The sequence below is a fragment of the Dendrobates tinctorius genome, unplaced genomic scaffold (genome assembly GCF_039654945.1).
Source record: "Dendrobates tinctorius isolate UK_male_01 unplaced genomic scaffold, ASM3965494v1 ptg000015l, whole genome shotgun sequence".
Classification (NCBI taxonomy): Eukaryota; Metazoa; Chordata; class Amphibia; order Anura; family Dendrobatidae; genus Dendrobates; species Dendrobates tinctorius.
The window spans coordinates 37,562,008-37,587,469 of NW_027361683.1; the positions used below are offsets into that span (position 1 = coordinate 37,562,008).

A 25,462-nucleotide genomic window follows, 5' to 3' on the forward strand; every position below is an offset into this window, starting at 1 on the left:
GTAACAAACCATCTCTGCCTTCTCTATGGAGAGTCAGTCTGTGCCTGATAGCAATCTCCTGTAGCTACACAATGTCATACTGCTGCTAAACTAAGCAGTGCCATTTCACGTCACTGCAGAGTAGAACGCAGACAGGGTTTATCGTTTATGAGTAGTCTGGAAGAAGTTAAAGAATTGGCAAAGTTTTCAAATTTAGGCAAATTTATTAATTTGAAAATCAGGAAATTGGACAGTTTTTTTTTTGCAACTTTACGCCTGCTCATAGCAAATATAGATAACGTTTTCTGCCTTTTAGACAGTCTCTAACGCAGCAAATTTAGAAATCATTCCAACTATTTAATTTGCTGGAATGGCATAGAAAGCAAAGGCCATAGTTTCTGGAATAATTCTCATGCTACATTTTATCACAAATAATGTACAGCATGAGTGATAGGCCATGTATGTATAAGTAATATAAGATTCAGAATATTGTTTGCCCAGTGTCTTCTAATAGTATGTTTTACCAGATTGTTCTTCATTTATCTAAGCTTGTGTCTAACTTTTCATTAAACATTGCTCCCTTGTAAGCCTGATGGGACATTTTGGTTGTTTTTCTCCTGAGTTTCAGCACCCGTATTTAAGCACAAATTTTATCTAAAGATCACAAAATAACTACAAAGGACATCCTGGAAGTGGTTTTACTGCTGTTACTGAGCAGTGATCTATAGTAGGGCAAGATCGTTGAACTTGGTCTTCATGAACAGGTGTTAAACCATAAGCTTGGCATTCAAACCATTCTCATCAGCAACAGATACTTTCACTTCAGGGTTTTCAAACTTGAAAAACAAACTCCTAATACAATACTGCTTCTTGTGTCTAAGGCTCTGATTTGAGAAGGTTCTGCATCTCACCAAGCCCAATCCAAGCTCTGTTGGAACATCTATAATAATGGCACGTTATTTTTTCTGCTGTGCATTGCTGCTCCTCCTTATGGCAGTCGTATTCGGAGAAGAAAATTCGGTAAGTGGCAATGACGGAGAATTTCCTATTCCATTCCAGATTTTATTTTATTGTGCTATACAAAATTATATAGTGCTGGAAGTTATCAAGGTCTCAATCGCACAATGCTACCAGACATGGTGAAGCTATATTAATTTCCAGCAGTCACTAATGCCAATATCTAAAGGTTACAAAGCTTTGTCACACTGTTATAATTGTTAGTGTTAAGATAGTAATAATCCTCAAAGGGGGTTTCCCACGAACTAAGTACATTTTAATTAATAGATCTTGGAAGAAAACTAAGTTCCACAATTGGATGTGTTAATAAAATGCTCCTGTGCTGAGATAATCTTATAAATGTGCCCCTGCTGTGTACTGTGTAATGGCCGTGTCTGACCATGCAGGAACATGGTCTGATCATACCACAGATCCTGGGCAGGGGAGGAAGCAAAAGAGAGGATACAGACAGGACAGCACGGGATCACAGCTGCTGGGCAGGGGAGGACACAAAAGAGGATACAGACAGGACAGCAGGGGATCGCCTATTATTCTTTTTATGAGGCAAAATATATCAATGCTTGTTTTTAAGCAATGTTTTACCTCAAAAAACCATTTGTGATCCTGTGTTGTCCGCTCTGTATCCTCTCTTTTGTTTCCTTTCCTGCCCAGGAGATGTGCTATGATCAGACCATGTCCCTGCACGGGTGAGACACGACCATTACAAAGCAGGGGCACATTTATAAGATTATCTCAGCACAGGAATATTTTATTTTTAAACATATCAAATTATGGAAGTTATTATTATTTAAAGATCTTTTGATTCAAATGTTGATTATAATTAACTTTGTTCTTGGGAAAACCATAAAAGAGATCTGGGTAGATAAGTCTACATTTAACATTGACATAGAAATGCTTGCAGATATATGTACCACAAATCTGTTATATTTGAACATTTCTTTAAGAAATGAACAATATAATTGAATTACTCTGGTAATGGATAAAGAAAGTATTACTTAGACATGAATAGCTCAGGCTAGACGTTTTGAACTTGAATTCATATTTGTGTACTTGAGGCTACAGATAAATAATAATCTTTATTTTTGTATAGTGCTAACATATTCCGCAGCGCTTTACAGTTTGCAAACATTATCATCGCTGTCTCCGATGGGGCTCACAATCTAAATTCCCTATCAGTATGTCTTTGGAATGTGGGAGGAAACCGGAGTTCCCGGAGGAAACCCACACAAACTGTGATGAGTGTCAGCTTACGCTGAGTCGTTCTTCTTGGAAAGAGTGGACCCTCTGGGCCGTGGCACCCACCCACCTAGGGAGTGGGAGTGTTAGGGGCAAGACAAAGGGGGTGAGCCGCCACAGCAGCTGGACCAGACGGCCGGCTCTGGGAAACAAGACAAGGCAAGACGAGTCATTAATTCAAAGAAACTTCATTCAGGAAGACTTCAGGTACAACAGGTGCAAAACGTGAACACACAGAACATAAAACAAGGTGCGTGCAAGGGCACGCCGAGGTCCAAGACTTGTGGAACTCTTCAGGGTGCAACAGGAGCAAACGTGAACACACAGAGTTCATGAAACAGAGTGCGTGCAATGGCACGCCGAGGTCCAGGCATGGAACGTGCAGATGGTACACGGACATCGGACTCCGGACAACAGTCCACGATCAACCAGGGCGTCAGGGTCTGTAGCTCAGACGGTGATCGGCAGGATCCGGACATCCAGAAGTTAGCCAGGGTTCCATGCAAGGAAACAAGAGAGTTAGTGACATGGTGCATGTCAACGGACACGCCAGGATCAGGTTCACAGGACAGAGACCTGCGCATGCCAACGGGCATGCCAGGGACGGGTCAGGTTCACAGGATGGTGGCCTGCGCATGCCAAGGGGCATGCCAGGGAGAGGCACAGAGTACGGTGGCATCGGAATCCAAATGCTGGCATCGACCGACAGGGTCCAGGTATCTGGCTACGGACATCAGCTCTGGACATCAGGCCGCAGTCATCTAGGTCTGGACCTCTGGCAGCGGTCGGCAGGTTATGGAATCCGGCAGGCAAACTAGAGGTACAGAGAAGAGCAAAAGAGACAAAGGCTTTGTGCAAGAGTAGCACAAAAAGGCACAGTGCGAGAACCAGCGTGAGTGCAAGGGAGCACAGAGACCACGGCTGGGAGCACCGGCAGGTGGTACTGACGATGGCAGTTGCAAGCGGGCACGACTAGAGGCGGCACCGCTGCGGGGCCACGCAGCCAGACCACAATAGCACTGGACGGGGCACGGCTGGGGTACACAGGCGAGCCTGGCTAGAGGCGGCACGGCTGAGGCACACCAGGTAGGCACAGGCGACCAAGCACGTGCACAGAGGCACGGAGCCACAAGGTAGGGCTAGGCAAAGGGTACAGGACAGAGCCACATGCGAGACAGCATGGCAAAGCCTAGTACAAAATGTGCAAGGCGCACGAAACATCAGGGACAATACAAAGAACTAGGCAGAGACCTGCGCATGCAAAGAGCATGCCAGGGACAGGGACAGTCTAGCAGTGGAGCGTAGGCCAAAGCCCAGAGCCAGGCCAAGCAAGGACCTTGGGACTAGACAGGGCACAGAGCGAGGCCTGCACGTGTAGAGACACGCCAGGGAGAGGTTCAGAGCAAGGCCTGCACATGTAGAGACACGCCAGGGAGAGGTTCAGAGCGGAGGCCTGCACGTGTAGAGACACGCCAGGGACAGGTTCAGAGCGGAGGCCTGCACATGTAGAGACACGCCAGGGACAGGTTCAGAGCGGAGGCCTGCACGTGTAGGGACACGCCAGGGACAGGTTCAGAGCGAGGCCTGCACGTGTAGAGACATGCCAGGGACAGGTTCAGAGCGGAGGCCTGCACCTGTAGAGACACGCCAGGGAGAGGTTCAGAGCGGAGACCTGCACGTGTAAGGACACGCCAGGGACAGAGACAGAGGCAGGGTACCTGAAGCCACAAAGCAGAGCGAGACATGACACGAGGACAGAAACAAAGAACAGAATCAGAGCAAACAAGGACTACAAGGCAAAGCAGGGCAGGGACAGAACATGGCACGAAGGACAAACACTAGACAAGACAAGAGACGGAATACGAGCACGGAGCATGTGCAGAGATGCACGACAGAGCAGAGTGCAAGGGCACAGAATAGAGGGAGCGCCCCACAGACCAAGCAGCCATGCAGGGACACCACACAATACTCAGGCCCTGAGCATAGGAAGGGGCGGCCTGATATAGGGCATAGCACCTCCTCTTCCAGGTCAGGACCAGGGGAGCACTTCCGGGTTCAGATCCACAGGATAACAGAGTGTAGTCACATGATTGGAGTTCCAGACATGACGAGACGACTGCAGAATCAGAGCTGAAACCTAGACAGGTCACATGATCAGAGTTCTAGACATGACGAGATGATTACCAAACCAGACAGTGCAGGATACTAGGAAAGGTCACATGATCAGCGTTCCAGACATGACGAGATGATTTCAGAACCAGACAGTGCAGGATCCAGACAGGGACACTTGATCAGAGATTCTAGACACGACGAGAAGATCACAGAAAGAGCAGAAACGCAGGCATCCTGCAGCTCAGACATGAGGTGAGTGTGCACACTGCTCTAGGGAACGAGCAGGATAGCAGACAAGATGTGCGCATGCACATTGCTCCAGGAGTTCTTGAGAGAAAACAGACAGGGCAGACATGACACAAACACCATATTAACAGGCTTCTTCCATACTCCTTGCAGATGTTGTCCTTGGTGGGATTTGAACCCAGGACTCCAGCGCTGCAAGGCTGCAGTGCTAACCACTGAGCCACCATGCTGCCAGATCATATCTATATTGCATTACATATGCACCATATTAACATGCTTCTTCCATGCTTATGGCTATTGCTTGTTGAAAATGTAAACCACACGTATGAACATCTATCATATCTTGAACTCTAATAAACTATTTGTCATCTAAGGCCTGGTCAGACTTAGGCTTTCTTAAGTCTAAGTTTAGATGAGCAACTTGCTGGCGTGACTTTGCTTATCCATATGCCTTAGAGGGATGATGGCTCTACCTTCTATTTTCATGCAGTAATCTGGTTTGTGCTAAAGACTAGACTGGTGCTTGATGTAACTTTTTCAAAATGGACCTGTGGTCTATGTGTTGAATAACCCATGTGCATTAGCACATAGGCCAATATTGGTCCATATGCTGTTCGCTGCACGCATGGACATCATGAGGGCTAAACATATGTTTAGCAGGGAATTGTAACATGTTTTGTGGTATTTTATTTATTGCCAATTTTCAAAGTTTACCTTTTGAACATCGCTTTTTTGGAACAAAAAACAAGGTCTATAAGATTGACTTTAAAGTCAATATATACAACATTTAGGTTTCTTTGCCATAATTGATGATAATATGCAGCAGGCTTTAAGTGTGGCATTTGTACTGGTATTTTTCATAGCTCTCCAGAAACACATGTACAAGATGCTATAAAATAAAACTGCAGTATGGAAACTGTTTCTCAATTCGTCAGTATATAGCACTTGTCATAATTGTGCCGAATGGCCCATGGCATGTGTGACCATCCTCAATGAGGACATAACTGGCCTAATAATTAACACATTAATGTAAACTAATCCTAAATCTGGACAGAATCTTGAAGTTGTGAACATGACTTAAATGATGACTCCTGAATGCCATAGCTGTGGGAATATTTTTATGATGGCTTTGCGTAAAAAGGCCTTTTATAGGAATGCTCTATGTTTAAAACTGCAATTATTTATAACAGAAAATCCAGTACCTTTTATCAATTGTACAGTATATAAGTACATGTGCCATTTTTATAGTGATTGCACCACTTTTTAGAATGGGAAACTAGTCGAAAAATTAGACCGTTACATCTCGTAATGCCATTTTCTGTTTTTAGCTTGATAATAATAAATTTTATTTCTATAGCGCCGACATATTCCGCAGCACTTTACATTTCAGAGGGGATTTGTACAGACGATAGACATTACATCATAACAATAATCACATAGATCATAACAGATACCAAGAGGAATGAGGGTCCTGTTCGCAAGCTTACAATCTATGAGGAAAGAGGTAGACACGAAAGGTGGGTGGTAACAGTTGCCCTGATTGTATGGACCAGCCATAATGTTGAGTGTGTATCAGTACAGACACAGAGGGCTAATGGATGCATAAAGCATGTAATATATTTTTTTTTAGACAAGGCTTGCTTTGAGAATCTAAAGTATTATATTTTTATGCTTGCTTGCAATACCAGTTTTTTTTATGTTCCCCTCAACATAGCAATTAATTATCAAGTGCTCTCCCCTTAATTGTCAGCCATTGTGTCAAGAAAATAAAGAAGTAGCAAAATAGAAAGTTTCAATACTTTCTTATCATCCAGACAAAAAAAAATAGGAGGCAAATGCACACAAAAATAATGAAGAATGAACAAATACGAACAGGTCCAGGTTCAGACAAATGTTAAGAACACAAACCATCCCACATGGCAAACAAAGAAAAAGCATACGCTTAAACAATGAGTTTGAATATGACATGCAACACAAAAGTTTGCCTCCAAATAAATTCTAATATTATAGTATATGGTATAATGCCCTCAAACCACAACAATAACTCAAATGTGATAAAATGAATAAAATGCAATTTCAATAAAGTGAATAAAAAAACAAAAATGTGGAACATAAAAGAAAAAAGGATTCCAAATGAGCAATATTAATTTGAAATATAACCATTTGCATACACACGCTAGTTATAATCAGCTCCAACTTACTAACTTACTTATCCCTGAGTGCTGCTAACACATAGATGCTACATAATAAATAATTTGGGACTGATTATAATTTTTTTGTTTATACAAATGTTTATGTTAACATGAATATTGCCTATATTCTTATTTATTCACTTTACTAAAACTATGTTCTATTACTTGGGAAGTATTGTTTGGGCTTTGGGTATTGTGTGATATACTATAGTATTAAGATTAATTTGTAAACACATTTTGTGTTACATGTAATATTCATACTCATAGTGTAGGTTTTTTTTTGGACCTGTGTGGGAAGATCTATGGCCTTATGAAAAGTTTCAACCTGGATCAGAACATCTTAGTATGTTTTTAATTGTGTATATTTAATGCCCTATTTTTGTGTTTGCATAATAAAGCATTGATATAGTCTCACATGTAATGGATGTGCAGTCTTTTTTAGTATGAATTTGTTATTTTATAAATTAAATATTAACTATACCCTGTATGTTTACAGTTATGCCAAATGTGTAGGTTCTTTATGTCTATTTTTCTAAAAAATGAAGCTTTGTGGATTGTCAACATGTAGTTTGGCAAATTCCAGTTTGGCTTTTTTATTTTTCTCAACAATGGAGTCCTCCTTGGTCGTCTCCCATGAAGTACATTTTGGCTCATACAACGATGGATGGTGCGATCTGACACTGATGTTCCTTGAGATTGAAGTTCACCTTTAACCCCTTAAGCCCTGGTTTGCACGTTCATGACCGGGCCAATTTTTACAATTCTGACCACTGTCCCTTTATTAGGTAATAACTCTGAAACGCTTCCATGGATCCCGGTGATTCTGACATTGTTTTCTCGTGACATATTGTACTTCATGATAGTGGTAAAATTTCATTCAAATAACTTGCATTTATTTGTGAAAAAAACAGAAATTTTCCAACTTTGAATTTTTATACCCTTAAATCACAGAGATACGGCACACACAAAACTTGATAGCTAACATTTCCCACATGTTTACTTTACATCAACACAATTTTGGAACCAAAATTTTTTTTTTTAAGGGAGTTATAAGGGTTAAAAATTGACCAGCGATTTCTCATTTTTGCAACACCATTTTATTTTTACTGACCACATCACATTTGAAGCCACTTTGAGTGGTCTATATGATAGAAAATACCCAAAAGTGACACCATTCTAAAAACTAAGTATATATGTAAAAACTCAGGAGGGCACTACTGAATAAGATATGCGGATCAACCAGCAGTCAGTATAAACACAAACTGAGAAAATGGAGAAAAAGCTACTGACCAAAATGCAGGGATCACTGCAAAATTACAAATTTTATTGGTAACAAAAAGACAACATCCATGTAAAAACATTTAAAAAGTCATACAATGACATGAAACTATCACAAAGGCTTATAATAAAGCCCAAAGAGCTCCCTCCAGTAAATGGACATATATAAAAAAGGCTCTAGAATATATCACATACAATAGCATACCTGCAATTAAGAAATGTTCAGAGATGTAACACTAAACATAATGATCCATTGAATAATCCATCCAAATAGACTATAGTACAATAATGAATGCAAGTGATAACAAATGTAAGCAACTGAGCCATGAAAATAAACACCATAGGGTACTAAGCATAGATGAAAAGTATAGCAATCATGGAGTAGCCAAGAGGCTAAAATGACCAAGATTAAATCCTGCCTGCATAGTCCCTATATAATGCCACGTACAAGGGGGAGCTTCATCTATGCTTAGTACCCTATGGTGTTTATTTTCATGGCTCAGTTGCTTACATTTGTTATCACTTGCATTTATTATTGTACTATAGTCTATTTGGATGGATTATTCAATGGATCATTATGTTTAGTATTACATCTCTGAACATTTCTTCATTGCAGGTATGCTATTGTATGTGATATATTCTAGAGCCTTTTTTTTTATATATGTCCATTTACTGGAGGGAGCTCTTTGGGCTTTATTATAAGCCTTTGTGATAGTATCATGTCATTGTATGACTTTTTAAATGTTTTTACATGGATGTTGTCTTTTTGTTACCAATAAAATTTGTAATTTTGCAGTGATCCCTGCATTTTGGTCAGTAGCTTTTTCTCCATTTTCTCACCATTCTAAAAACTGCACCCCTTAAGGTGCTCAAAACCACATTCAAGAAGTTTATTAACCCTTTAGGTGCGTCACAGGAATTTTTTGAATATTTAAAAAAAAATGAACATTTAACTTTTTTTCACAAAAAAAATACTTCAGGTTCAATTTTTTTTATTTTACCAAGGGTAACAGGAGAAATTGGACTGCAAAATTTATTGTGCAATTTGTCCTGAGTATGCTGATACCTGATATGTGGGGGGGAACCACTGTTTCGGCGCATGGCTGAGCTCAGAAGGGAAGGAGCGCCGTTTGACTTTTTCAATGCAAAATTGGCTGGAATTCAGATCGGACGCCATGTCACGTTTGGAGAGCCCCTGATGTACCTAAACAGTGGAAACCCCCCACAAGTGACCCCATTTTTGAAACTAGACCCCCTAAGGAACTTATCTAGATATGTGGTGAGAACTTTGAACCCACAAGGGCTTCACAGAAGTTTATAACGTACAGCGTTAATTTTATTGGTAAAATCATATTTTTTCCACAAAAATGATCTTTTCACCCCCAATTTTTATTTTCCCAAGGGTAACAGGACACTAAAAGTTATTGTGCAGTTTGTCCTGAGTACACTGATACTACAATTTGTAGGGGTAGACCATTATTTGGGCGCATGACAGAGCTTGGAAGGGAATCAGCGCCATTTGACGTTTTTGGCTGGAATTGAGATTGGACACCATGTCGCGTTTGGAGAGCCCCTGATGTACCAAAACAGTGGAAACCCCCCACAAATGACACCATTTTGGAAACTAGACCCCCCAAGGAACTTATCTAGATGTGTGGTGAGCACTTTGACCCCTCCAGTGCTTCACAGAAGTTTATAACGCCCAGGCGTGAAAATAACAAAAACATTTTTTTCCACAAAAATGATATTTTTGCCCCAAAATTTTTATTTTCCTAAGGGCAACAGGAGAAATAGGACCCCAAAAGTTGTTTTGCAAATTGTCCTGAGTAGGCTGATACCCCATATGAGGGGGTAAAACACTGTTTGGGTGCATGGCAGAGCTTGGAAGGGAAGGAGCACCATTTGACTTTTTCAATGCAGAATTGGCTGGAATTGAGATCAGATGCCATGTTTCGTTTGGAGAGCACCTGATGTGCGCAAATAGTGGAAACCCCCAATTCTAACCCTAACCCTAGCCCTAACCCTAACCCTAGCCCAAACCCTAATGGGAAAATGGAAATAAATACATTTTTTTAATTTTATTATTTTTCCCTAACTAAGGGGGTGATAACGGGGGGTTTGATTTACTATTTATGGCGGTTTTTATGTTTGACAGCTGTCGCACGCTAAAAGACGCTTTTTATTGTAAAAATAGTTTTTGCATCACCACATATTGAGAGCTATAATTTTTCCATATTTCGACCCACCGAGTCATGTGAGGTCTTATTTTTTGCGGGACGAGTTGACGCTTTTATTGGTATCATGTTCGGGCATGTGACATTTTTTGATCGCTTTTTATTTCGTTTTTTGGGACGCAGAATTTACAAAAACCAGCGTTTCATGAATTTCTTTTGGGTGGTGCGTTTACGCCGTTCTGGGTGCGGTAAAATTTATAAGGCAGTTTTATTCTTCGGGTCAGTACGGTTACAGCGATACCTCATTTAGGTCGTTTTTTTATGTTTTGGCGCTTTTATGCAATGAAAACAATTTTATATAAAAAATAATTATTTTTGCATCACTTTATTCTGTGAGCTATAACTTTTTTATTTTTTCGCTGATGATGCTGTATTGTGGCTCGTTTTTTGCGGGACAAGATGACGTTTTCAGCGGTACCATGGATATTTATATGCGTCTTTTTGATCGCGCGTTATTGCACTTTTTGTTCGGCGGTATGATAATAAATCATTATTTTTTGCTTCGTTTTTTATTTTTATTTTTTAAGGGGTTCACTTAAGGGGTTAACTATTGGGACAGTTTTATAGGGCGGGTTGTTACGGACGCCGCGATACCAAATATGTGTACTTTTATTGTTTTTTTTTTTTTTTAATTTCCAAAAAATGAATTTATTGGGGAATATTTATTTTTTTATTTTTTTATTTATTTGGCGATTTTTTTTAAATTATTTTTACACTTTTTTTTATTTTTTTTTACTTTATTACAATGTCCCAGGGGGGACATCACTGTCCTGTGACAGATCGCTGATCTGTCACATCACAGATCACTGTGACAGATCAGCGATCTGTCACAGGCACTGCACAGGCTTCCTCATGCCTGCGCTTTGCAGGCACTGAGGAAGCCAGCTTCCTGCAGGCCCCCGGAGGTCCCCGTCGCCATATTGGATCCGGGGACCTGCAGGAAAGGAGTCCCCCGCAGCAGCGCTGCAGATTGCGCTGCCGTGGGGGGCTCAGGGAAGCAAGGAGGGAGCCCCCTCCCTGCCGATGCTTCCCTTTAACCCCCGGTACAACGCGATCGTGTTTGATCGCGGTGTGCAAGGGGTTAACGTGTCGGGGGCGGTCCGTGACCGCCCCTGACACATTGTGCCGGGTGTCAGCTATGATAATTAGCTGACACTCGGCCGCGATCAGCGGCGCTCACCACGTGGGCGCCGCTGATCGCGATGACGTAATATTCCGACCATGTTAATTAGGTCCATGGTCACATGGATGGAATATTACATCATTTGTAGGTAAGGGGTTAATAAATGTGCAAAAATTTCTACATTTCAGCTTTTCCAGTCAAGATGGAGTGCAGAGTGTACATTAATGAGAAAAAATAAAGGGAACATTTAAAAAGCACAATGTAGCTCCAAGTGTTCCCTTTATTTTTTTGCGCAATATATATACACATACAGTATATGGGAAAATGAGTATTTCATACACTGCCAATTTTGCATGTTTTCCGACCTACAAAGAACAGTGAGGTCTGTAATTTTTATCGTAGGTACACTTCAACTGTGAGCGACAGAATCTAAAAAGAAAAATCAGAAAATCACATTGTATGATTTTTAAATAATTACATTTCATTCTATTGCATAAAATAAGTATTTGATCACCTACCAACCAGCAAGAATTCTGGCTCTCACAGACCTGTTAGTTTTCCTTTAGGATGTCATCTTTCTCTGCACTCATTACTGGCATTAATTGCACCTGTTTGAACTTGTTATCTGTATAAAATACCCCTATCCACACACTTAATCACACTCCAACCTCTCCACCATGGCCAAGACCAAAAAGCTATCTAAGGACACCTGGGACAAAATTGTAGACCTGCACAAGGCTTGGATGGGCTACAGGACAATAAACAACCACCTTGGTAAGACGGAAACAACTGTTGGTACAATTATTAGAAAATGGAAGAAACACAACATCACTGTCAATCTTCCTTGGCCTGTGGCTCCATGCAAGATTTCGCCTCGTGGGGTAAGGGTGATTTTGAGAAAGGTCAGGAATCAGTCCAGTACTGCATGGGAGAACCTGGTCAATGGCCTGAAGCGAGCTGTGACTACAGTCTAAAACATTACCGTTGGTAACACACTACACCACCATGTATTAAAATCCTGCAGGGAACACAAGGTAACCCTGCTCATGCCAGCACATGTCCAGGCCCATTTGATGAGCGCCAATGATCATCTGGATGATCCAGTGGAGGCATGGGAGAAGGTCATGTGATTAGATGAAAACTAGAGTTAAGCGAAAAGGGTCGAAAAATTTCAAAAGTCACCGACTTTTAGCAAAGTCTGGTTTCATGAAACGAAACCCGACCCTAGGATGAGGTCGGCCACGAGGTCGGCGACTTAAGCGCCAAAGTCGCGTTTCAAAAGTTTGTTTTGCGCTCTTTTTCAGCCAATCAGGATCCACGGACACTGTGGACAACGTGATGACATAGACAGGGGTCACCACCATCTTTCAGAAGGGTATGCAAATGATTGGCTTGCTTTGGTGGGCGTCACAGGGGGTATAAAAGGGCGTGCACGCCGACCACCATGTTACTCATGCTGATCTCAGAATAGGGAGAGCTGCTGCTGCTGATGATGAGTTTGTAGGGAGAGCGTTAGGCAGGGAAGAAGACACCAAAAACTGCTTCTGCTGCTAGTGATTTTGCCTGTACAACACACCAGTCACTGTGTGTGCAGTGCAAGTGGAGGCTATATTTTGCTGGATCAGCGGTGTTGGTTGTTAGGCTGCCTTCTAAGGCTTCCTGACGGCTGCATTGCTGTTTACCCACTGCTCTGCAAACTGCTTTTTTAAAAGCAATCCCAATTTTTTTTTTTGTCCTGGTGAGGTACTGAGCGTGCATTTTTTCACACCATACAGCGGTGCACACTCCTCACACAGTACCGTGTAACGGCTGTTATCACAGCCACAGTGAAGCTATCTGTGTGTCACTCTGTAAGGATAAGTCGAGGACATGTTCCGTTCTTACAGACCTGCACCTTCTAGTTTTGTCTAGTTTTCAAACAGTTAAATATATTTGCTGTTTGATCACATTCAAAACTATAGAGAGACAGCGTGTGTCAGTCCGTACACTTAAAAAACACGGAGCTTGACAATTTTACATACACTGGACAGCCGTGTATGTGCACGCTCCTCTCTTAGTACCGTGTAACGGCTGTTATCACGGCCACAGTGAAGCTATCTGTGTGTCGCTCTGTAAGGATAAGTCGAGGACTTGTTCCGTTCTTACAGACCTACACTCTAGGGAGATTCCTATTCTGCCCAATTCTATATACACCTTGTAGTTTGTCATACACTAGCCAATTTCTGCCTGTGACATAGCGCTGTGATATTCACTGGGCCTCACACAATCCAAAAGTGTCCAGTGTCCACAAGTGTGTGCTGAAATTCAAAATCTCCGTTATCCTCTAGTGACATTTTTCACACCTGCGACATCGAGCCTGTGACATAGCGCTGTGATATTCAGTGGGCCTCACACAATCCAAAAGTGTCCAGTGTCCACAAGTGTGTGCAGAAATTCAAAATCTCCATTATCCTCTAGTGACATTTTTCACACCTGCGACATCGAGCCTGTGACATAGCGCTGTGATATTCAGTGGGCCTCACACAATCCAAAAGTGTCCAGTGTCCACAAGTGTGTGCAGAAATTCAAAATCTCCGTTATCCTCTAGTGACATTTTTCACACCTGCGACATCGAGCCTGTGACATAGCGCTGTGATATTCAGTGGGCCTCACACAATCCAAAAGTGTCCAGTGTCCACAAGTGTGTGCAGAAATTCAAAATCTCCATTATCCTCTAGTGACATTTTTCACACCTGCGACATCCAGCCTGTGACATAGCGCTGTGATATTCAGTGGGTCTCACATAATCCAAAAGTGTCCAGTGTCCACAAGTGTGTACCGAAATTCAAAATCTCCGTTATCCTCTAGTGACATTTTTCACACCTGCGACATCGAGCCTGTGACATAGTGCTGTGATATTCAGTGGGCCTCACACAATCCAGAAGTGTCCAGTGTCCACAAGTGTGTGCAGAAATTCAAAATCTCCGTTATCCTCTAGTGACATTTTTCACACCTGCGACATCAAGCCTGTGACATAGCGCTGTGATATTCAGTGGGCCTCACACAATTCAAAAGTGTCCAGTGTCCACAAGTGTGTGCAGAAATTCAAAATCTCCCTGTCCCTATCGACACCTTGTACCTTGTTTTACATTACTATATAGTTTGTTGGATTTTGTCTACATTTCTACCAAAAATGAGGAAGGCTGGTGGAAGAGGCCGTGGAATTGGGTGGGGGTTGGCAGCTGGTAATGATGGTGTTGGTGGTGGATCTGATGGTAGTGGCAAAAGCAAAATAGGACCGAATGCAGGAGGTGTTGAGCCTGCGTCATCGTCTGGCTCCACAAGGCCTCGAAGGCTTAGTTTTCTAGGAGTTGGCAAACCGCTTTTAAAGCCAGAGCTTCAGGAAAAAGTTTTGTCTTACATTGCTGACTCAGCCTCCAGCTCTATCGCCTCCTCTTCTGAAGTTGTAAAAAATAAAAGTCGTCATTGGAGGCTCATGTTCATGAACCACACCTTTCCTTGTGTCCTTCACCCCAACCTAGATTGAAGGATGACGCAGGCCATACTAATGATTACTCCATGGAGCTGTTTTCACATACCATGCCTGGATTATCAAGTGAAATGGTGAATTACCCAGGCCAAGATGAATCTGACATGGAGTGCACTGATGCACAGCCACTGATAGATGATTCTGCTGGTACATTCACTCAGAGCACTACATTGTCCTCGCAGTGTACAGAGCCAGATTCTGACCCTGATGAGACTCAGGTGCTCCTTCCCGCACACTATACCACCATACACGGTAACACAGAGGAAGGTGCACATGACCAAAGCCAAAGCCATCCCAGCCCTCCACCATCATGTGAAAGACCGCATTGTCCATGCACTCAAGAAGTCAGTGAGTGGAAAGGTGCACCTCACAACTGATGCATGGTCCAGTCGGCATGGCCAGGGCTGTTACGTGTCCATCACTGCGCACTGGGTTAATGTGGTGGATGCAGGGTCCACAGGGGACAGCGGTGGTGGGACAGTGCTGCCTAGCCCACGGTATAGGAAACAGTTGGCTGTAGGCGTTCGACCCTCCTCCAGAAGCGAAGGCTCGTCCACAGAACGCAGTCGTACGAGCACTCCATCTGCAGCTGCCACTGTTGCACACGAGGTGTCCCCCTATCGAGCATGTGGGATGCTCATGCTTAGGATGGCGTCGTCTGCGCTTACCAGCCATGTGCATTCCTCAAAACACTGAAGGACTTTACAGAGGTCTTTCAGCTTCGACCACTGCACACCTGTCAACTCCATGTCTGCTCTCAAAGTGCCTGGCCGTGTATCCTCCCACAAATGCATTATGGCCTGCCTCTGCTCGCACAGCCGCTCAACCATGTGCAGGGTGGAGTTCCACCTTGTTGCAATGTCGATAATGAGGCGGTGGTTGGGAAGGTGGAGCAATCGCTGCAGCTTCTGCATACGAATGGAGTGTACAGGCGACCGGCGGATGTGCGTGCACAGTCTTCACACCTTCTGGAGCAGGGCTGTTAACTCCGGATAATTATTGAGGAAGCACTGCACCACCAGGTTCAAGGTGTGAGCCAAGCAAGGTATGTGGCTAAGTTTTGAAAGGGCTATGGCTGCCACAAAATTACGGCCGTTATCACTAACTACCTTGCCTGCCTCAATATGTACACTGCCCAGCCATGACTCAGTTTGTCGCTGAAAGTACTCGGCCAGCACCTCGGCAGTGTGTCTGTCGCCCAAACACATCATCTGCAACACAGCCTGCTGACGCTTTCCACTATATGCTCGATAGGGGGACACCTCGTGTGCAACAGTGGCAGCTGCAGATGGAGTGCTCGTACGACTGCGTTCTGTGGACGAGCCTTCGCTTCTGGAGGAGGGTCGAACGCCTACAGCCAACTGTTTCCTATACCGTGGGCTAGGCAGCACTGTCCCACCACCGCTGTCCCCTGTGGACCCTGCATCCACCACATTAACCCAGTGCGCAGTGATGGACACGTAACAGCCCTGGCCATGCCGACTGGACCATGCATCAGTTGTGAGGTGCACCTTTCCACTCACTGACTTCTTGAGTGCATGGACAATGCGGTCTTTCACATGATGGTGGAGGGCTGGGATGGCTTTGCGAGAGAAGAAGTGGTGACTGGGTAGGTCATAGCGTGGTACTGCATAGGCCATGAGTTCGCGGAAAACTGCGCTTTCCACCAACCGATAGGGCATCATCTCTAACGAGATTAGTTTCGCAATGTGGGCGTTCAAACTTATGCGTCTGCTCATGCAAACTTTGACGCACCTTAACGAGCAGGCGTCTGCAGCCAATGTTGACGAGGAGGAAGAGGTGAAGGGAATCCTTGATGACATTCAGCCATTGTCTGCTCAGGGACCTCTCCTGGACGAGGTGGAGGAAGAAGAGGAGGAGGAGGATGATGATGGGGATGATTACTTAGGGGAGGAGGATGCATCTCGTGGGGCAAGTGAAAATGTTGGCATGGCAAGGTCTGGTACAGGGTTTGTGCATGACTGGAGGGATGTGGATTTGCCAGAAAGTGCTCCTCCAACCTGCACTCGCAGTGCATCATTGACACCGGGAAAATTGGCCCACATGTCAGATTATGCCTTGCAGATCCTAAAAAAGGACCCACGCATTGCCAAAATGATGAACGATGACGACTACTGGTTGGCCAGCATCCTGGATCCACGCTATAAAGGCAAATTACAAAACATCATGCCACAGGAGAACCTTGACATAATAGTGGCTACTAAACAAGCAACTCTGGTTAACCGGTTGGTTGAGGCATTCCCAGCACACAGCAGCGGTGATGGTTCTCACACGAGCCGTACGGGCTGGGGGCAGCTTGGCAGAGGTGTTCGTGGTGCACACAGCAGAAGTGGCGTTGGAGACAGGGGTTTCATGACAATGTTGTGGACTGATTTTTCACGGACCGCTCACACAACTGGTAATACTGCATCGATGGAAAGTGACAGGAGACAGCAGTTGTCATCTATGGTTAACAACTACTTTTCCTCCCATATCGATGTTCTCCCGCACAGGTCATTCCCCTTTGACTATTGGGCCGCTAAACTGGACACCTGGCCTGAATTGGCACAATATGCCTTACAGGAGCTCGCTTGCCCAGCTGCAAGTGTGCTATCGGAAAGAGTCTTCAGTGCAGCTGGATCAATCCTGACAGAAAAAAGGACCCGTCTGTCAACCCAAAATGTGGATGATCTAACCTTCATTAAAATGAACCATGCATGGGTTTCCAAGGATTTTGTCCCACCTTCCCTTGATGACACATAGGTTGCCAGAAAAATGGCTTGCTTTGGTCCTCCTCCTATTCCGCGAACTTGACCTATTTCGCCTTTTGCAGCAGCTGAATGACCCACATCTACATATGCCACTTTGTAAACCTCCCTAAGTGGGCGCCCCCCCCATGGCCGGGGTCACCACCTAGCGCACAAAACCGTGCGAGTGCCGTTGCCCTGGACAGGTGGGTAGGCCGACTCTTGGGCGCGGGCACTGGCATAGGGTCCCTCATAGTGCAATCCAGTGTCTCTGACAGTGGTGGTGCACACCCACCGTCAGACACACCGCCGTACTATGAGGGGCCCAGTGCCAGTACTGACACCCACGAGTGTGCCCCCTTTGCTTGGGCAGGGCCCCAGCATTTGCAATGTTTACCTCTCCCTGCTCCTCCGGTGTGTAGTCTGGGCTGTCAAATCCTTCACTGGGACAGCCACTACAAATTGATTGAACTGAAAGATGATGGTTAAGATGTAGCTATGCCCTGTCCTGCTGGCCGGGCTCTAGCTCCAGATGATCAGTGACTTCCATTTCTTATGGACGTCGACTCACAATTACATGCAGTGGTGGTTTATCATCAGCTTTCACAGTTTTCCTACTCACAAACGTGTGACATTCCGGCGCACATTTCAAAATGTGCCCTCTCATGCAATTCAAATAGAATCGCCTACGGCCTTTGGCTTCTGTCTTTTGCACTCCAAAGTTACGTGACAGATCATGATAGTCAGTGAGCACCATGTTTACATCGCTCCCTGTGATAAAAATTGGATTGAGATGAGTAACAGTGATGGAATCAACGGAAGCGCAATACAGCAAGACTTTATTCACAAAAAAATGTTTTCACTGTCTCAACACACAAATTAATTGAGGGTCAGCATCGCCTATGAGAATTGTGACGGAAGTTTTTCCCGTGAATAATAATTCCTAGATTTCTGCAATCAATAGCCTTTATGTCACTAATTGTATGCATCTCATTTCCTATTGTGGAGAGGCTGGACTGTATTACTGAGACAGAAATATATATGAAGATTTAAAAATAACACCAAAAGTATATAGTTGTGTACGCCTCAAATGCATTTCCTTTTTTCCACTTTTTAGATTGCTGTGTAATCCATACTGAGAACACGGAGATTTTACATGTTTAAACTATGCTATATATACCTGCTATCCAGTGATAAAGTACCCTTTCTCAACTTTGTACAATCTGGTCAAATCCATACTGGGCCTGAGAACATCTGAGTCTGCCTCCTGATCTATAGACATATATTTTTAATGTGTAAACTAGGCTACATATATACGTGTTATCCGGTGAAACTGTACCCTTTATCAACTTTCTACAATGTTGTTGAATCCATACTGGGCCTGAGAACGGCTGCCGAGCTGTTAAGCAAGCTACAGCACCTGTGGTTTGGACACGTAATTATTTCAGGAATGACGGTTAGGTCTAACTCCGGAATTGCGGTTGACCTGAACTTACTGGGAAATCATCGTTCGCGGGGAATAATCTGAATCCCAGATCCCCATCACTAACGGAGTTCAGCAGGTTATCTGCACCTGTAAGCGACAAAAGCTGGTCCTTTCAGTGTAGCGTGCATGCAGCCCCAGACATGTAATGGAATGCTAGACCTGTTATTGCTCGATCTCACGTGCCACAGCCTCGCGTATCCCTCTAGTAAGCTTGACGCGTACCGCGGGGCCATGCCGGAGTCTCGGTCGTTAACGGAATAAAGCTGAGAAATCGCTAGCACAACTACAAACGGACATACCACACCACACACAGAATCGACAAAGCTTGCAATCTGTCCATCTTTTCTGTAGCTTGTATGGTAGTGGTTTCCCGGGTGCAGTCCAACTAAGCCACAGGCTCCACTCCTGGTGGTGCCCTTTTGGACATTCCTTTAAGGTTCAGCTTTGCAATCATACTGCCCCCGGAAACCAAATACTTTGCCTTCAGGGACGCTGTTTGGAGGTTTGTGGGAATAACGCCGCCCGATCAGCAGTCGGCATATGGGTCGACCCCCCAGGGCTGTGGGGTACTCGGTACCGGGCCGGTGTCAGTGGGATGTGTCACAGCAGCGGTGACCCGGACGATGGCCCTGGGCGCCCATGTAAATGGCGTGGTATAATGGTAAAGAGTTTATATAGTTTGACACCACCTGTGGTGTTCGGCAACATAGATGTTAGGCCGACGCTGCATGCAGATCCTCTGGGACTGATGGTGTTGTGCAGCAAAGATGGTGAAGCTCCCCACAGGTGGAGCTGGAGTCCCAGGGAAGTGTAGATGTAGTGATGGGGGAAAGGCACAGGCGGAGTAGGTGCTGGTACCCAGATGTAGCGGTGCTGGAATAACTGTAGGACACCAGAGCGTGCAGTTCCAAAGCTTTACTCAGTCTGCAGGTTACACAGATGCCTGCCTCCGTGCTGTGTCCTCCGAGTCAGGACCTCTGCCAACCTCTGGGACCAGAATGGAAAGCTCCCTTCCAACACTCTGCCAACATGTACCTTCCTGAACATCTCCTTTCTAGCGCTTGTGGGGGAAGCACTCACAGGACCGTGGTTCACTGAAACGCCTCCTGTCTAACAGATGTTCCTCAGACTTTACTTGTATGGCAGACAGCTGTAGCCTTTTCCTTCTGCCTCACACACGTCGATGCTGGGGCCTCCGAGCCTTAGTTGGGTACAGAGCATTTATAGCTGCTACTTCCCCCGGTTTCTGCTGCAGGAACGTCAGTGTCCCTACAAACTCGGAGACCGGAATCCGGACCATGCGCTCCAGCTAGGAGTGAGCCTTAACTCTGCTCATCCTCCAGCTCCCCTTCTCACGTCCACACACTTCCCCTTCCCTGCACAGAGTGCCCTAACTTACCTCCTCCCGACCACAGAGAGCAGCTCCTCAGCAGTCAGGTTCAGAGGTCTCCCTGCTGGCCTGGAGTGGGAAATGTGTTGTGTGTTGGTTTCACTGCTAGAGAGATCCTTCATTGCTCCCAAGCTTGACAACACACTCCCTAGGAGGAAGGCAATGCCACAGTGGCGACCGTACTCTTGGGGACGCCACAAGTGCTCTGAGGCCCAGCCACTGCTGGATGATGCTGCTGGTACATTGACCCAGACCACTACATTCCCCTCGCACTCTACACAGCCAGAATCTGACCCAGAGGAAACTCAGGTTCCCCTTCCCGCATACTATACCACCTTACACGGTGACAAAGAGGAAGGTGCAGATGAAAGTGCAGGTTCCTTGAGCAGGTGGGGGGGCATACTCATGGGCGATGGCACTGGCACAGGGCACCGCATAGTACGCAAAATTGTCTCTGCCGGTGGGAGGGCCTAAACAGCCAAGTGCAGTGAGATGGAAGATGGGGACGACAAGGAGTTCAGAGTAGTGCAGGGATTCCCTAGCAAGGAGACTTATGTAATTGTTTTCAATGTTGGGACAGCAATTTTTGGGGGACACTATACTCTGGTGAATGATATATGGGGCCCACCATACACTGGAGCATTCCAAAGGTGGACATCAGACACTGGAGCAGCATTTACAGGGCCCATTATACACTAGAGCAGTAGAAATGGGGCCCATTATATATGGAGCATTATTTGGGCCCATAAGACAGTGGAGCTTCATCCATTGGGACCAACATATACTGTAGCATTATGTGGAGCTCATCATATACGGTTTGAAACATTATATGGGAATAATGATTCCGTATGGAGAAATATATGGGCCTCATTACTCTGTATAGCTCACTAAGCGCTGGCCATAATACTGTATGGAGTTATATACTGTCCGTTTTTGGAGGTATTGGAGAATTTAAAATGGATATCAGTCATGAGATGTAAGAAGTGAAGTATTTTTCATTGTACTATACTGCTATTTCTTTGCCGTATCGGAGCATCATGAGTTGTGGTATGTGTTAAAGGGGCGCTCTTTGGCCCTGGGCCCACGAAAACCTGGAGCCAGCCCTCCCCCCCCACAACTGTAGCCAAATAACCCCCATTTTTCAGTGCGTAACTAGTATTATGAAGTTAATTAAGGTTGACAAGCTTCAGTAGCAAGAATTTATGCTTTTGGCATTCAAATGGGCACTGTTGGTGTGTTTCCTGTCCTCCTCTCACTGCCGACTTTAATTCTCCATTGACTTACATTGGGTTTCTTGTTTCGGGACGACCCCGACTTTTCCCTATAGGCGGCCGATTTTGCTCGACCCGACTTTTGGAAAAGTCGGGTTTCATGAAACGAAACTCGACCCTAAAAAAACAAAAGTCGCTCAACACTAATGAAAACGAAATAGAACTTTTTGGTATTGACTTCACTCGTCATGTTTGGAGGAAGAAGAAGGATGCATGCAACCTCAAGAACACAGTTCCAACCATTAAGCATGGTGGGGAAAACACCATAATATGGGGGTGCTTTTTTTTGTAATGAGTGATTCACTACTAAAATTTAAGAAGGGACTTAATGGCTTTCTTGAAAAGTATAATGTTACAGGGTATATACTAGATTCCTTGATAGGGAGTTGATCCAGGGAACTAGTCTGATTGCCGTATGTGGAGTCGGGAAGGAATTTTTTTCCCCAGTGTGGAGCTTAGTGTTTGCTGCATGGGTTTTTTGCCTTCCTCTGGATCAACATGTTAGGCTATGGGTTGAACTAGATGGACTTAACGTCTCCCTTCAATCTTAAATACTATGTTACTAAATATGATTTTTATTATTGTATAATTAAAAAGAACACATTTTTATTTATAACCATTTTTTCACTGTTCGTTATTTTTCCAATTAAATGTAACTCCTAATTTTAAAGGTGAATGCTGAAATGACAAATTTGCAGCAGATTTTACCTGCAGGATTGTGCAGGTACAATCTGTAGCATTACCACAGTATCAGGCAAGCTGATGTGATTTTACAAATAACGCAATGACATTGCATCATAGTGTGCGGATCACAATGGGTTCCGCCAACAGTCTAAAATGTGTATGTTGCCAAAGTATCTTTCGTCCAACAGCCAACCAATGTCTATGGCATCCTTAATGGGACTTGCTTTGAATAGTCATTCTGTGCTGACAAAGTATAGGAGCTCGGTGCACCATGACGCAGCCAAACATTTAAGTACACCTTCCCACCTGCTTGTTTTCCATCTATTCTCCATCCTTTTCTGGCTCTATTAACACAGGGCTGTCAATCAAAAAATAGGGGGAATTGAGACAGAGAGAAAACAAGCAGATGGGAAGGTGTGCCTGCATGTTTGGCCATGCCAAGGTGCACCGAGTGCCTGTACTTGAACAATCACTCTGTGATGACAAAGTCCCTTTAAGGAAACATGTAGCACATATATAAGGACTCCCTGCTCAGCCAAGGTGTTGCTGCAATGCGGTCAAAAATGAAGCCAATAAACAGTTTCACAAGTAAAAAAAAATGCACACGTTAACAAGTGTTTGAAAACTGTGAAGATGCACTGTAAAATGACATGCTGGCATGATTCCCAGCCGCACCTTATAAGTTCTTACCTTAACGCCTGAAAATACTTTGGTTTGTAATGTAAAATAAGAGTTTTTTTTATACTTTATATTTTCTTTCCTTCACATTAGGCAAACTCAACTGCAAATGAAGATGCTAAAACGCCATCTACTTTGAATGGAGCTCCAGGCATGTCAGTCATGTTACTTACCATACTTACATTTTCAGTCTTTCACTACATCCTAAACTGACCACCTTCTGTGAAGACTGACTGATGAAGAACGATGAAGAGAAGCCAAAACACGGATGCCATATGTGAAGAGTCCAAACAACTGATAAATGTCTAGGCTCACTTTCTCTGAACCTGATCTGTAGAATAAACCTGATTGTACCATGAAGTGTTATGTTTTTTTTATTAGCATTTTACCTTTGCTTATTCTACATGCACATAAACAGAGGCCTTAATACATCAAATGTTACAGAACCAGCTGAGTGTTCATTCCATTTAATAAGTCCCATATATTATAGTATAGTATATACAAAATCACCACAAGCTTGTGAATTAGAAGACAAAGATTGTGAAACTGTATAAAAATATATATGTATACAATATAAATATTCTAGTACCTCAAACTTTACACAGAGTTGCTTAATAAAACTATACATAGAACATCTCCGGTACCCGTCAGCTTCAGTTTCACATTTAACAGATTTTTTTTTTTTATTAAGGTACTGTCACACTTAGTGATGTACCAGCGATCCCGACCAGCGATATGACGCGGTCAGGATCGCTGGTGCATCGCTAAGTGGTCGCTAGTGAACTGCCACACAGGCAGATCTCACCAGTTGACATCGCTGGGGTCGGGGGTCGCTACTTTCCTGTCACACTAGGCGATCCTGACGTCCTCCCGCCCGGCTCCACGCTCGTCGCTCGTCTCTCCACAGGAAGCGCCACAGGAAGCTGACGACGAGAAACAGTCCTAGATGTTCTCGCGCGATCAGCAATAACCAGCGGGGGAGCGGGTTGTAGGTATCAGACACAGCGATGTCGCTAGCAATATCGCTATAACGTCACAAGTTATAGCAATATTGCTAGCGATATCGCTTAGTGTGACAGTACCTTTTCTTGGATTGTGGGTAGGAAACTGCATCATATTTTATCATGTTGGAGTAGAAGGTTCATACGTTGTGCCAGACTGCATCTTCATGTTCGTAATACTGTAGGAAGGAGCATGGGATGATGAATGGCTCCTGGAAACCTGGTGAAAATGACTGATAAATTCCATTAAGTGATGTCTTGCTCTTTCGTTGTAATATATTCAGCAGAATAACAGGAACACAGATCATCACTGGTCCGGAAAATAAACTATTAATTGTTTCAGAACACTTCAAGATCCCAAACTTGTGTTAGCCTGTCCTTTGCTGTCTCCCACACCACAACATGGTCCGAGTCATAACTGTGCCCACCTGCAAGTTAAGAGAGAAATCTTAGCAAAAGTAGTACTTCGGCTACATGAGGAAAACCTTACAGGTGAGTTATTTTGCAAGAGCCAACTTTCAAAAATAGAAAGAATAAAAGACAGTCCAGCTCACTGCTATCATCCTCGTCTTGCTTGCGGCTTGGGCACAGAGCCAGCGTGAGCTCGCTGCATATACAAATCCTAATAAAGGCCAGCTCGCAGGATGTTCCAGTTTTAAAAAAAAAAAATTGAGGCATATAGAGAATACAGCCACTCCATATATTATCTCACACATTTTGAACTAGCCGTTTTAAGTAAGTGGTTTCCCATGAATAAGAACAGCTAGTTAGAAAACGTTGGATATTATGTAGAATGGGTATTTTATCTATAAGCCTGGAACAAGCTGCATTAATTATACTTTATTAATATTAGTCACCTTTTTAAGCTTAAAATTTACACAAATAATATTTATTTCAGGATTATCGCAGCAGCATGTTGCAGCTAACAGATGGACTTTTTTATAGTAAATATTCACTTCTAGGGTATAAATTTGATTTTCAGCAGTAAAATAGTAGATGTTGATCATGTTCAGGAGTCATTTCTGTACATCAATTCATCATAATAGTGAACAAAACTGAAAATATGCAAAATGGATATCAATAATGGCTGTTCCCTCCCCTAGCAAAATACTTATCACTGTCTTCTGCTCTTCCCTGCACTCCTCCAGTCCTGATCCTCCATCCTGTGACCACAGCTCCTGACTGACCAGAAGTCAGAGGTATTGATCACAAGCTCCCAGGGTAAGTCTATGAAAACCTTGTTCGGACTCTCATGGAAT

General features: G+C 43.9%; 1 protein-coding gene and 1 long non-coding RNA gene across 3 annotated transcripts in view; one reads left to right on the forward strand and one right to left on the reverse strand.

The window, feature by feature from the left end:
- Positions 1-712: 712 nt before the first annotated feature.
- Positions 713-23,562, forward strand: LOC141076312 (uncharacterized). Its single transcript, XR_012227451.1, has 2 exons — positions 713-999; positions 23,296-23,562. It is a non-coding gene; the product is annotated as an uncharacterized lncRNA (long non-coding RNA).
- Positions 23,561-25,462, reverse strand: part of CRYBG2 (crystallin beta-gamma domain containing 2) — a 190,104-nt gene continuing 188,202 nt past the window's right edge. For both annotated transcript variants that reach the window (XM_073563719.1, XM_073563710.1), the window contains one exon: positions 23,561-24,631. In XM_073563719.1, the coding sequence (XP_073419820.1) occupies positions 24,543-24,631 (89 nt within the window). In that variant the 3' untranslated portion in view covers positions 23,561-24,542. The remainder of the gene's footprint in view (positions 24,632-25,462) is intronic.